The 14982-nt window shown below is 42.9% G+C and overlaps 2 protein-coding genes across 2 annotated transcripts in view; one reads left to right on the top strand and one right to left on the bottom strand.

Annotated features, from left to right (window-relative positions):
• The window catches only part of LOC128327633 (olfactory receptor-like protein OLF3), a 40851-nt gene that overhangs the window by 9643 nt on the left and 16226 nt on the right, over positions 1 to 14982 (bottom strand). The gene's annotated exons all lie outside the window — the stretch shown is intronic.
• LOC128327258 (olfactory receptor 1019-like) lies at positions 4285 to 11235 on the top strand. The gene is made up of 2 exons (XM_053255863.1): positions 4285 to 4342; positions 10346 to 11235. The coding sequence occupies exons 1-2, from the start codon at positions 4285 to 4287 to the stop codon at positions 11233 to 11235; spliced, it is 948 nt and encodes a 315-aa protein (XP_053111838.1).

Here is a 14982-nt window from a genome sequence, read left to right on the forward strand (position 1 = left end):
ATATATGATATATTCCATCATTGAAAAATAAGCTCTAGCGTGCTTCTGAGCGGTGAGGCACTTCAGGACTTGCTTGTGGGGCTGAAAATTCACTTTATGGCTCTATGATCAGACCATAAACCTCTATCTGTTTTGTTTATCACTCAGGGATTGTCAGGATACATCTCTGTTAGGTGTTGTGGTAATATGCCTTCAGGTGAAAACTGCAAGTCACTGTATTTACTGTGATTAGTGACTAGCAACATGTGAGGCCAATTACAGGTTGCTGAGTAATGATCTGCAGTGAATGGCCAAGGCCAGTATAAGAAGGCGGCTCAGAGAAGAGCAAAGTGTCCACAGTGGCAGATGCTGCTACACTGTGGTCCACCTGGCTGAACTATGTGAATGCTGTATCCATGTGCCTGATGTATATACATATTTATGTGTAATGGACTTACTGAGCTGCAATATCATGTGAGTGCCTTTTCTACAATATATTCTTCAGTTTAAACTCTTGCCTGTGTGTTGGAGTCTTCTTACATTTCCACTGGGATACTGGAATGTGACTCTGCGAGTAGGGCACTATGTGACTTGTGCCGTATGTGACAAATTGCAAAAGGGTTGGGTCCAGGCTATTTAAGTGAGCACCTCCTTTGTCATGAACCCTGCCATGTTTTACAATCTTCTGGAGAGGTCCGGTGATGGTTGCCCATCTCATTTAGTGGTGACCCAGGACTGGGCTTTCTCTGCGGCTGCCCCAGGGCTTTGGAATATGCTCCCTGCTAAAATAAGAGCATCTCCTTCTTTGTTTGTTTTCGTGAAGGCCCTCAAGACTCTCCTGTTCCTGAAAGCTTTTAATTAGAATTTTAATAATTTGTTTTAAAAACTGTTTTATACTATTGTTTGTATTGTGTCTGGTGTATTTTAATCTGTGTTGACTTTTTAATATTAAATTTTGTACACCGCCATATTCTTCTTCCAGACTTGTTCTTGGGAGGAGCATCACTTTGGTTCATGCACATCCCTATATGTTTCTCCCTGTATGTTTCTCTTTGTGGGATAAATTTACACACAACCCATTCCTTTGTGCTGCAGTCAGCAACGTGGTGGGCTTGCCAGCAGTCCAGGGACAGACGGTCACCTTCTGCCCACCACCACCACTCGTGCATCTGGGCACAGGTAGGCCAGGCCCTTTGCACCAATGTCAGGTGCATGCCAGTGCAGGGAGGGTGGCCAGCACTGGGCAGGGGGACATGCGGCCCTTCAGACCCTCCTAGCTGGATGGCACTTTATTTGCCGACTGGGTATTCTTTTTCTCGCTCACTCCGAGGAAAACTCAGTGACTTGCTGGGAGCAAGTCAGCAGACGAAGTGGACTGACAAGCCGTGTCCACCTCTCCCAGCCATGAGGGTTTTGTTCACCAGCTGGCTGCTTTGTCTTCCTTTCTGAGAGCAAGGGAGAAAAAGAACACCCAGCCAGTGAATAAAGTGTTTGACAGCTGGCAGTGGCCAAGGGGCCATGCATCTTGTTTTCAACTGCTGAGCACTTTGTTATAAACAAACATTTGACCAATCCACTTGACCCAAACAAAGTTGACACAATCCACTCTCAGATTCAGATCCTGATGAGCGCGATGCTTCGGCTACCAAAAGGTTCTGGAGATACTAAAGTAAATTAAGCAGATCAACAGCATCCGCCCTGTGCTGCTTTTCTAAATATGCAAAAACAAGTCTCTCACTAGGGTTTGGAAACATCTCTGTGGGGGGAAAAGAACACATCTCTTGCAAAGGATGGCCATCTTAATAATATTTAGTAATCAATGTCATTAGTTAGTGACCGGCTTTATCATTTTATCTGAGCAGAATATTTCATTGCATCGGTGCAATTAAGATAAGGCCCCTGAGAATCAGTTTAATCACTTTGTTAAGTCTACACTACAAGGAATCAGGCAATCTGATCACAAGGGACACCCATCAGGAAAGAGGTCTAATATATCAGTATGAGAGCCCATATATCACTATGAATACTGCTTTGAGATCAAGAGTGTCATGGTCACTTCTATCATATCATTGCTTTGGGCATGGAGGGCTTCCTACAGATTTCCAGAAAATGTGCCTATTTTATTCCGTCATAATCCATGTTACTTTAAATCATTCTACTTTTCGTGAAGACCACAGAACAAAGGTGAGTAAGTGTTGTGTTTAGTAATAAAGGGATTAACTAGCCTCTCTTGATTCAGCAACCTGGGTGCTGTACATAAGGAAACTGTGGGAAATGACAATGACCAAGTTTCACTGTAAATGTACAGCAGAAAGTTTGCTTTAGAGTAATCAAGCTCCAACATATATGCAATTTATGTATGGAAACAGCTGAGCTATATTGATTGGAACTGGAAAAGTGCCATTGCCCCAGATCATGCATTTAACCAGGGCAGCTCTGCAATGGCCAAGAAGTGGGCACAGGCCTCCAGTGCTGTTTCATGACATTTTGCTGCCTGGTGCAAAGAACCAAATGGCACCATTCCCTTCCATTTTTCTCTCTATTAAAATCACACACAACCATCAGAGGCATTGCTAAAACTGATAACTGAACAAGGGGGAACACATATACCTGGGCCCTAGAGGAAGTGGGGCCCGTCACAGGATGGCAGCTCGCTCTTCTTTGTTGATGATGTATGAGGTGATGTTTCTGAACCGAGGAGATACATGCATGCAAGGGTGTGTGTGTGTGTGAGAGAGAGAGAGAGAGAAAATGGGGCTATTCTGACAATCAGCAAAAATTGGGCTAGCCTCCGCTGGTTTGGATATTGCAGCTATTTAGAGAAAACACATGGAGATCCTTGTATGACTAAACACTAAACATTTATTGGTTAAATATACTTAGATAGGAAAGACCTATATCTAATCTAAAGGACTACATAGTGGATAGGTAAGGAGAGAGAGAGAGGTGTTTCCATCTGCTCTCTAGGAGGAAAGGAAGGATTGTGACTCAGCACAGGAAGTGCTGCAGAGTCAGTTCAGGGGTCATAGAGTAGGGACAGATAGGGAGACCCTGACTCACTGTCTCTACTCCCAATGCCCCTAGTGGTCATTAGGACAGTTGGTGCAAAAGGGCAATGCACTCGAAGTTCATCTCCAACATAGCCTTGCTTCATAAGTCTAGAGATACACATATCAGGTGGTTGGTAGGTAGGTAGGTAGATAAGGTGTTCTAGGCCCTGATCATCTTGGTTGCCTTATTCTGTACCTTTTCCAATTCTATAATGTCATTTTTGAAATATGGTGACCAGAACTGTACACAGTACTCCAAATGTGGCTGCACCATAGATTTGTATAAGGACATTATAATATAGCACACCTTAAGTGGCACAGTGGGGAAATGCTTGAACAACAAGCAGAAGGTTGCCAGTTCAAATCCCCGCTAGTTTGTTTCCCAAATTATGGGAAACACCTATATACAGAGGTGCTGAAAGGCATCATCTCATACTGCGCTGGAGATGGCAATGGTAAACCCCTCATTTATTCTACCAAAGAAAATCACAGGGCTCTGTAGGTGCCAGCACTCTGTAGGTGCCAGCGGTCCGAACCGGTCCGAATCGAACCACCCCCGGTTCGGTTCGAATTCGAACCTGCAGCCTGAACCTGAGGGCTGGTTCGGTTCGGATCCGAACCGCCAAACCGGTTCGCACATCCCTACTCACATGTAGCCTCCCATTCAAATGCAACCAGGGCAGACCCTGCTTAGCAAAGGGGACAATTCATGCTTGCTACCACAAGACCTGCTTTCCTCTTTCCTCACAAGGTTTGCTTGAAATCTAGTAACTATGACAAAGCAGTCTTGCAGAGAAAATATTGGGCCTGATCCTGGGATGTCTAGCAAGCACAAGAATTCCAAAGTATCCATCAAGGGATTGTCACTCAGGAAGGGCTGCCCATCCATTTCAATTTGGGAAAGTGCAATTCTGTTCAAAGAAATGCATACATAGAACCTATACCTCTGGGAATGGAGAACCCCAATTTCAGAATAGTTCCATGTATGCAGAACCATGTATTACAACTAAAAGGACTGTGGTGGCTCCATCAAAAATGTTCTTCCTACTCGTGTAATAAAGTCTAGTTCCATTTACACCCTGTTTAGTTTTCACTACAGCATGTGTTTCCCTGCCCTCAATGGCAGCATAATTCTACACTCCTACCCAGAACTTGAAATTTGCATTGTTGCTTACCTAATTGTTACTTCTCTGAATTACAGGTAAGATTCAATCAATAAATGAATACTATCAATGTATAAAACGTGCAGCAAGAAATGGCCAAGGAAAACCACACAAAAGTGACAGAGTTTGTCCTCCGGGGCTTAGTGGACAGTCCAGTAATGAAGTCATCATCATCATCAGTTTTATTACGGCCATTGGCCAGCAAAAATTGTAGTAACAAATATACACAATACGTCAATAAAGCAATGCTAAAACACAATATGACAGATTACAATCAATAATAATAAATTATTTAAAAACAACAATTATTTAAAAACAACAGACAGCTCTCGCAGTTAGGCACTTAATAGGGACCTCAACCTAATGGCAATATAGAAAAATTTAGCCACAACTGCTGTAGTCCCAGGGCTCGAATCCGCGAGGCAGTAATAAGTATAAAAGAGATCACACTTTCCGGGAAATTTAAGTAACAAAGGGGAAATGAGCTCTTCTCTAGCGTCCCGATACAACGAGCTGTACAACAACACATGGGTGACAGTTTCCAGAAGGCCAACGCCACAAGGGCAGAAAACCGCAACAGGATTATCTTTTGCAAACCTCCGATCCAAAAGAGAAGAGGGCAACACATTGAACTGGGCCCGGGCAAATGCAGCCCGAAATTTGGAAATATGTAGCGTTGTCAAATAACTAGCACCTCTATCTCCCCAGGGTGGCAAAATCCCAAAATGTAAAGGGGAGCAAGTCCTATTGGCCGAAGACCTAAGTTCCCGCCGGTCAATATCGTGCAACCGGAGAAATAATATTTCCTTCACCTTACTATATTCCTAAGTGAGGAGTTCTGAAGGAGGAAGTCCCAGTTGAATAATTTTATTATTTACAAATGTTAGCCAGGGGTTAGGATAAGAATCCACCCATAGATGTTGGAAAAAAGAAAATTCCTGAATCTCAGAACAGAGTTTACTCCATCTAGCGAAAGTAAGCTCCCAGGCTTTACAGACAATAGAGAAAGACCCAGATTCCAAACATAGAGCAGAATAAGGCACACATCTAGGCACTGCAAAAATTGCTCTCAGAAAAATAGACTGTACTCTCTCCAGTTCAGCTGTTACACCCTGGATCCATAGAGAAACTCCAAAAAGTAGTTGGGCCACGATCTTAGCACGAAATACCTGGAGTGCCATGGGAACAAACTGGCCCCCTTTAGAGTAGTAAAATCGCAAAAAGGCACTGAGGGTATGGCGGGCTTTGTGAATTGAAGACAGCCTTTGAGTTTTCCAATTTAGATTATATTGAAATGATATGCCTAAATATTTATAGTTGTAAACCTGCTCAATGTGGTTCTGATTTATTACCCATTTATATAGTTTCCTGGATTTAGAGAAAACCAGGACCTTTGTTTTTTTGTAGTTAACTGTTAGTTTGTTATCATTGCAGTAGCCGGCAAAAGCACACAACAGTCTTTGTAAACCTAATCTGGACTGGGATAGCACGGCTGCGTCATCGGCATAGAGTAAAATGGGCACTCGTTTGTTAGCCAGCTTTGGGGCATGGGAGTCCACACTCTCCAGAAATGGAGCCAAATCATTGATAGAGAGATTGAACAGTGTCGGGGCCAAGATGCAGCCCTGTCTAACCCCTTGAGTAGAGGGGATAGAATAAGTTAGGGCCCCATTGATAGCATATCTAACCCGTAATGAGGAATTGGAATAAAGCTGCATCATCAAAAATAGCAATCTCTTATCTATTGTTGTTTTTTCAAGTTTGGACCATAATAAATGTCTGGTGATAGAATCAAACGCGGATTTTAAGTCAATAAAGGCAACAAAAAATTTACATTTGGGGCCGCTAGAGTATTTCTTTGCTAGATGATGCAAGATCATACAATGATCGAGGGTAGAGCGGCCTGCTCTAAAACCTGCTTGTTCAATCCCGAGAATTTGATTTTCTGAGATACATGCCTCAAGTTTATCCAAAAGGTACAGAGCATATAATTTGCCAACCACTGACAGCAAACTAATGGGTCGATAATTGGATGGGTCTGAATGGGAACCGTTTTTGAATATGGCAACCACTATTGCTGATTTCCATTGCTCTGGAACAACACCTGAACTATTGATCGATGTAAATAAATTAGCTAGAACTAAAGCCCACCATTCTATATTAGATTTTAATAGTTCAGGAAGAATAAGATCAGGACCAGGAGCTTTTCCATTTTTAAGGTGACCTATTAGATCCGTTATTTCAGCAGGCGTAACAGGAGGCCAATGGGGCAACTCCCCAATCAGAGGGGGAACAAAGATCTGGCTAGGCTGGGCATCATTATAGACAGCAAAAAAGTGAGATTCCCACGATCTAGCCGGAATTTTACAAGGGATATTAACCCGGCCGGTTGCCGAAACCAATCTCCAAAAAGTGTGGCTATCTTTATTAGTAGTGGCCATGATAAGCTTGTTCCAGACATTTCGCAATGCTTGTTGTTTAGCATATTTAAGACTACTTTTGTATGCCTTTTTAATCTGATAGTAGATTGATGGGACTGTTTGTTCTGTACCCGATCTGTATTCTCTAGAGATACTCAGCAGTTGTTTACGTAAAGCCCTGCAACGCAGATCAAACCAGTTATTATCTGCTCTTTTACTATAGGTCTGTGTAGAATGTAGCTTACTACAATGTAGGAATTTTTGCATAAAAGCAGTTTCCAATTTTCCATATGCAACAATTGTTTGAGGTCCCAGGTGAGCTTGCACAATGGAATCAAATAAATCTCTACCTTCGGGAGAATCATAGAACCTGGAGATCTCATTTTCTACCTCCTTGGACCATTTTATCTTGCAGCTAAGATTGGCAGAACTTTCCTCAAAAGCACAGGGGAACAAATTACCCCTCCTTTCTTGAGGAAGATCTAAATAGATGTTCATGGGTAAGTGATCACTAAAAATTTGCTCACCCACTTCAAAGGAAGATACATAGGGAAGGATCGATTTGGAAACCATAACATAGTCCACTACACTATTTCCCCGGGAGGAAAGAAACGTATATTCCCCAGGAATATCTGAGGGTATAGTACCGTTTAGAATGGTCAACTCATGTATCTTAGTTAAATAGAGCAATTGAGCTCCTGATGAATTGATACATTTGTCTTTAGAATAACGGTTAATGAGAGAAGAACCATCTATGCAATCTCCCCATTTCCAAAAACGTGAGGCCATCAACGTTTTATCATCGGTACCACATCTGGAGTTAAAATCCCCCATAAGAATTACAGAAGCATGGGGAAAATTCAATAATGCTTCGGTTATATAGATATCCAACTGTTCCCAAATTGTAGTAGTGGAATTAAGTGATTGACTGGGAGGCAGATAAACATTGACCAATAACAAGTCTCCACTCCTAGCCTTGATCAAAATAGCCATAGCATAGGGGGGCAGGTCAGCTAATCGGATAGATTCTACATTTAAGGCTAGCGATATACAACATGCTAAGCCAGCCTTCAGCCTTCCCCTATTGGTATCCAAGTGGGCTTTCAGTGAGTAGATGGTATAGCCGCTGATATTGATCTCATCTTTCGTCCATGTCTCCTGAAACACTAGAATATCCCACTGTTGGATAAAAGTAATAAACTCTACGTCATTTCTCTTCCCGTTCCACCCGGCAATATTCCAGCCGAGAATTTTCCAGGTCAACTGTTCACCGCTCGCATAACAAGTCATTGAGCGGGCAGGGAAGAGCTGTTTGGTTGAAAACTCCAAAAATGAGGGACCCACACCATTTCCCATTGTGGACTTTGCCACCAGGGTTTCCAACTCTGAGGAATCTCCCACACTCCCTTCTAGCAGTGCATCCGCGGATGTAAAGTTTGGATACTTCGACTTGGCCAAGATCAACTGAGACTGTCATTGCTGCGAAAGAAGATTGGATGCATTTACAAAACTTCCTGCAGTCTTTTCCAGAGGGAGAAGAAAATTTGTGATTTTAGTCTGTCTCATAAGATGTAGGTCATCAGAAGCCAAGTTGCTCGGGTGATCCTTCGAGCGGGAGAGATTAGGCTTATCAGTCTCCTGTAGATAAATAGATGAGATAGTATTACTTGCGCTTTCTTCTGGAGAGATCTTCTTCCTTTGATTCCTGTTGTCAATTAAAATAGCCTCGAGAGATTTTAACTTAGAGATGTTAGACCATAAACCATCCTTCAGGAGTGATCCCGCTATTAGTTCAATCTTAGCCATTTCGCCCGACAGCTCTATTGAGTTGGTAGCGTTGGGAGCTAACAGAGAGTTCTTAGAAATAGAATCATTCAGCGCTTCCAAAGGTTGCAGAATATCAGAATCCAGAGACTTCAATTCTTGCGAATTAGGAACCAGACTAGACTGGATATCTTCCTGCGTCGCCAAAGATAAATTCCCATGTATTTGAACTATATCACTCTCCTCCAAAAAGTATGGGGGTTGCAATCCATCGGATAGTTCGCCCACTTCCGAAACAGTGACAAACAAAGAATTGTTTGATTCACTTGAGCCTAACAAAGTTGAACTGGGTACAGTTCAATAGTGTTCAATATGGGATCAGTGCACCAAGTCTGAGTTTGATGATCTTTCTTAACTATAGGGGAACTGCGTGAGGATTTTCTCTTCTGTGGGTTGCCAGTAGTCAGATTTGCTTGTGTGATCATACCTTTCCTCATGGACCCCAGATATAGTTCGATGGGGTCCTCGGAAGTGTTTGAGAGCTCCCCAATAACTCTCCTGGGGAATATCTCCCAGTTAGGTAGACAGTCCCGCATTCTGAGCAAAGATTGAGGAATTAGAGCATACTCAGATCTGAGCAACAGTTTGAACATGTAAGATTTAAAAGATTTGAGTTTAGAGAAGGAAATCAGATCAATTATTTGAAGAGGAAAGCACAAAATCTGAGCTAATGAAGCTCTAATTTTTCCTTTTGAATTCCAGCGCTGATGATTAGTAGAATTATGACAAATGTCCAAAATAATATGGTTTGGGTGATAAGTAGACTGAGAATTGCCATGTTTGACACGTGAGGGGAGATATCCAAGGGGGGCAAACAAACCTCCCCCTTGGATAAAATAGAATACTCAGTTAAAGACACATGGTCAGAAACTGGAATCTGCACACTTGTTTGAGAATAAGCATCAGCAAGCTGTTTGCCTTCCTTTACTTGCAATGATTTACTGTCTCCAGATCTACCCAATGGAGCTGAGTTAGATAACTTTTTCAAATCCATGGCTAAAGAGTCCATCTGGGCTGTGATTTTAGAGAGACGCTGAAACAAGTAAATCAAAGTCTCCATTATAAGTTTGGACATTTTAAAAGGTATTTCCTCACTGATAGCAGGAGTGGGAGATTTCCTTAAATTGCTCAGAGATAAATTAGCTGGGTCATCCATAGAGTGTGAGGAGGGCTCACTCCTCCCACTCAAATTGTGATGAAAGCCGGGTAATTTATTACATACTTGACTCTGCTCACGGCAGACCCCCGCTGGACTAGTCCTCGGGCTCTCAACGATAAAGTCATTCCCAGCGTTTTCAACATGCAAAGAGCCTGCAGACTGAAGTTGCAAAAAGGAGGAGTCACTCTTCTCTTGAGCAGCTGTGTCTACTGCATAGAAAGGCTTAGAGACACAGACAGAGCTCAGAGCGGTTTTCTCAAAAAGTTTAACTTTGTTAGTATGTTTCTTAGCCTGCCTCCTCCTCATTTCTTACTTAGCTGCAGACACTCCTTGCAGACTGCAGACACTCCTTGCAGATGCTTCTCATTCACTCCTGCTGAAAACCGCTGAGTCAGAAGAGACAAATCTTGCAGTAAAATAAACTCAGTCTTCTGATAGTGAAAACATTCCCCAAAATTAACACAGCCTCAGAATACAAGCCAAACAGCTCAATTAGGCTATAAGCCAAAAGCAAAAGTCTCAATTAAAAAAGAAAAACAGAAAATAAGATAAAAAACAGGAGCTCAGAACTTGCGTGTTGCTTCCTCCTGTTCCTCCTTTCTCCCGGAAGTCCCACCCAAAACTGACTCTGTTTCACACTGACTCTGATTTTGCAGAGTTTGGCTCTGTCACTTTGTCTTCCTTTCACTCCTATCACTCCTTGTGTGGAAAACAACACAAAAGTGACAGAGTTTGTCCTCCGGGGCTTAGTGGACAGTGCAGTAATGAAGTCACTGTGTTTTATTGTGATATTATTCATGTATTTAGTCACTCTGGTAGGAAATCTGGGAATGATCGTGTTAATCAGGATAGACCCTCAACTCCGGAAACCCATGTATTTCTTCCTCAGTCACTTATCTTTCTTAGATTTGGAGTATTCCTCAGCAATAGCCCCTAAAATGCTGGAGAATTTCTTAGCACAGAAGACCACCATTTCATACATTGACTGTGCTTCCCAGATGTATTTCTTTGTCTTCTGTGCAAGTACTGAGTGCATCCTTCTGGCTGCAATGGCTTACGACCGGTATGTAGCTATCTGCAATCCTCTCATGTATATGGTTTCAATGTCTCCCAAGATGTGTGCCCTGTTGGTGGCTGGATCTTACTTTGTTGGCTTTGTGAATGCAATGACACAAACAATTTCCACTTTTTCATTGTCTTTTTGTGGCTCCAATGTCATCAACCATTTCTTCTGTGATGTTCCCCCTTTGTTAGCTCTTTCCTGCAGTGACACAACCTTAAATGAAATGGTACTCTCTGTGTTTGCCACAGTCCTGAGCATATTTACTTCAGTAGAAATTGTGGTGTCGTACACGTTCATCCTGTCTGCAATCTTGCAGATCCGTTCACCTGAGGGGAAGCAAAAGGCCTTTTCAACATGTGCCTCCCACCTGATGGCTGTCACCATCTTCTATGGAACAACAGTCTTCATGTACCTGAGACCTAGTTCTACCTATTCTATGGACCAGGACAAATGGGCCTCCGTATGTTACACTGTGGTGATTCCCATGCTGAACCCTCTGATCTACAGTCTGAGGAACAAGGAAGTGAAAAATGCCTTGAGAAGAATTCCAGTGCTGAAGATAGCTTTCTTGAAGTAGCTGTTAGATACTGGGAAAAAGAGTCATTATATGCACACATTTGATCCAATGACTTGTTTAAGGTTTAAGTCACTGAAGAATTGAAATAAATACTACTGCTGCTGCTGCTACTACTACTACTACTGCTATGTATATTGATATACTGCTCTTCTACCAAAGTTCTCAAAGCAGCTTACACAGAAAAATAAATACACAAATAGAGATTAAATGCACTGGCTTAAGTGCTGGTGTGGCCCCAAACTTTCAGAAAATGGAATAAATCAGAATGGATACAATATAATAAAGAGCTGAGTCTGTTATGTGTTTGCTGTGACAATACCCATGACATAAAGAACTGGCAGCACTAATGCTACTTGCTCACAGTTCATATAAAGAGTGCATTTTCCTCATTACTGAATAACCCCAAATGAGCTGCCACATTTGGGGGTAGTGAAGGAGAATTTACTGGATTTAAGACATTGCCCAACTTGATAAAATACTGTGTCCTTTCTCATTTAAAATCTTGGCCATGTTGAATTAGCACTAAACATAAATATGTCTAGGACTGCTTCCAAGAAGTTATCTTGTATATTACCAATATTAACAAAATGGTGAATTATTGGGAGAATGGGACAAGATGCCCATTTTATAAATCCACAACTGCATTCTCAAGATCAGGCATATCCTCAGGATCCTAACTGGTCAGAACAGTTGGTTTCTGCCATCTTCTGTCACCAGCTCTCCTTTAAAGAGGGTGGGAAGGGTTTGTAGGGTGAAGATAGGTAAGAGTACTCAATGTATTCCTGTGATTGAGAAAGCCACCCAAGTTCAAAACTGTTTCTCCAGAGCTGCTATTAGTCACAGAGGGGAAAACATACAGGTACAATGGGTACCTATATATTCCTCTCTGTGTTGCAAATAACAGCTTGTGCTCATGCCTGCCTGTTCCTCAGTGCACCCCCAGACTGAATCTGGTTTCTAGAAAGAAGAAAGCCTCTGCCTGAGTGCATACCTAGAGATGTATATATCAGGAAGTATATACGATAGATAGATAGATAGATAGATAGATAGATAGATAGATAGATAGATAGATAGATAGATCCTCAAGGACTAGGGAAATGGGACATTCTGCAGGGTTTTTTTAAGTGCCCTCATGTCATTAGTGCAATCATAGGGGACTAGGAAATGCCACTCTGATAGCCACGGCCCCCTTGAGCATGTACAGAAGGGAGTAGAACAGACCAAACATCAAAGTGCTGAGATTGAAATGCTGTTTCTTTCTCTTAGAGAGTGAACATCCAGATGAGCCAAGGAACCACGGACAGATTCCCTCTCACAGATAAGAATCATTCAGTCAAATGAGCCATGCTGAAAAGCAGCCCTCCTTCCCTCTCCAGGTTGCCTCCCTTAGTAGGACACCTGTTCAGCCTTGTGTTTTACGAGAAATGTCTAGGAGAGCACACAGCCTGCCCATTATTCACACCTTTTGTCTAAGTATCTCCTCTTCCACAGAACAATGGACTCACCCAGTATCGTGCCATCAGAGTATGATGAAGTTATAAAATACCCCTTCTTGCCACCCTACATTGGAGGTAGAGTCAGCAGTAGAGGTGACAGACATGATACGGAAGGTTTTAAGGAACAGTACACTGCTTGCTTTGCTGTTCCCACCATCCCAAAGGCATCTCACATTTCTGCCAGTGCACATAGAGATTTATGTCCTGCACCTGGGCATTTTCTGTTTTTTGTTTGTGTGTTCCCTTTCCAGGGAGATCCTTAAACCCACCTGGGCAGTCAGAGCTCAGTCCTTGCTAGGCACGCTGCCTTGCTTTGTGACCCAGAGTTTCTCTCCCTCGGCCCCCAGTAACAAAGTGTCTCAACCTTCTTCTATGAAGGACACCTACAACTGTAACCCTGGAATCCATGTCCCTGGCCTGGGATACGTTACTATAGATCAGTGTAGCTCTTCTCTCTCTTTACCCATTCCCTGCCCACACTACCCCCACCCCACCCCCAGTCCATCAGCCTGTAAATGTGTATTGGAGGCCTGTCAGTGCCATTTTCAGAGTATTGATCCCTTAAGGGAAGATCATTACCAGCAATCTTGCTGAGGTGCCAACCATTGCCTTTACTCTTAGCTTTGCTCTTCAATAAAATCTAACCTTGCTTCAAGAAATGTGTCTGTAGTTTATGGTACCCTTCTGAGTGCTCGAACACAGGTGTATCCTATCCATGGTCAGCTTTCCCAATACCTCAATATATGATTTGGAGTTAAATTCCTCACATTAATCAAAAACATAGTCGCAAAGGATGGTAACTATGGGAGACTTGGTGTGTGAGCACTGTAAGATATCCCCCTTAGGGGATGGAGCTGCTCTACGAAGAGCAGAAGGTTCTAAGTTCCCTCCCTGGCTTCTCCAAGATAGGGCTGGGGGAGAGTCCTGCCTGCAACCTTGGAGAAGCCGCTGCCAGTCTGTGAAGACAATACTGAGCTAAATGGACTTATGGTCTGACACAGTATATGGCAGCTTCTTACGCTCCTATGTTCCTAAACCCAATAACAGATTAATTGGGGGAGAACGTGTGTAACAGCTAACTGGTAACAGTTATGGGAGGAAAGTCCTAAATCTGTTAATGAGTCATGGGGGATCAATTTGCAAAAACCTTTCCCCTTTGTGTTGCAGTCCTGCTCCAAATTGTTGGAAGTGAAGGATTTTGCGCTGTCTCTTGTCTCAAAGACAGTGGAGGACAGACTAGTGAGTCAGAGGGCTAGAGGGTCAAGACATTGGCCATCCCTTCTCTACTGCTCTGACACTATCCCTTTGGAATTTAGATTGCTACTCTCAGGGACTAACTAACTTCCTTCCTGCTTTGCACTCTCTCTCTCCCTTCTCTTCCTGTTCCTTCTACCTTGCAACATGCAAGCTCCTCTCCCCTGCACCATGTGTGCAGAGATGCAGAATCCATCTGCATCCAGCAAGCTAGACAGATTAGAGATCCTAACTCCTCACTTTCCTATCTAGAATGGAGTTCACTAATAAATACTCCTTATATTGATTTGAAACTATGAACTGGCTCCAAGTTACTTTACTCTCAGCATACACACATGCCTAAGTAAATTCCGCTGTGTTGTGCCTCTGTGCACTCTGCTATAATGAAAAAGGGTTTCTCCTACCAGCGAGAATTCCCCACACAAATCAGCCCTCCCCACCAGCTTTTTGGCAAAAATAATAATAAATAAGGTGCTGAAGAGACATTCACTCATTCCCAGTTATACATTTAGAGTGGCCTTCAATATCCACCAATATGCTGCTTGTCGCTCCCCCTTGCTACCACTTGGATCCCACCCTAAACTAGACTGCTACAATATATTGAGTGTGCAGAGAACTAAGGAAGTCTAGAATTTGTATTTGAAAGCATTAGAGAGCATGCAACATAGGGAGGCATGCATCTCTGTCTCTCAAACTGCAAATCCTAGACTTTCCTGTCCCCTCTCCCCACATCCCTTCTCATGTAACAGTGAAGCATGGGTTCAACAGACCTGCAGTTTGTCTCCAAACACACACCCTGTGTGCTCCCAAATGATCAAAATCCCTGCCTGGGAGCCGGCAACAGTGGCAGGACTGGCTGAGTGAGCTTCCTCAGACCCTGGAAGGACAGCCCAAACCAGCCAATAGCATTCCAACCCATGGGAGGAGCTTCATCCCTTAACGCCAGTTAAGAGAGGAATCTCAATCCAGTTGTCACACTTCCGGGAAAAGACCCTTG

Source organism: Hemicordylus capensis, chromosome 1 (assembly GCF_027244095.1).
Source record: "Hemicordylus capensis ecotype Gifberg chromosome 1, rHemCap1.1.pri, whole genome shotgun sequence".
Classification (NCBI taxonomy): Eukaryota; Metazoa; Chordata; class Lepidosauria; order Squamata; family Cordylidae; genus Hemicordylus; species Hemicordylus capensis.

What these genes read in the sequence shown, in the direction of transcription:
- LOC128327258 (XM_053255863.1), top strand. Translation starts at nt 4,285, where the DNA reads ATGGCCAAGGAAAACCACACAAAAGTGACAGAGTTTGTCCTCCGGGGC. An exon ending in CCTCCGGGGCTTAGTGGACA is followed by an intron (nt 4,343 to 10,345) that starts GTCCAGTAATGA and finishes TCCGGGGCTTAG; the next exon opens with TGGACAGTGCAGTAATGAAG.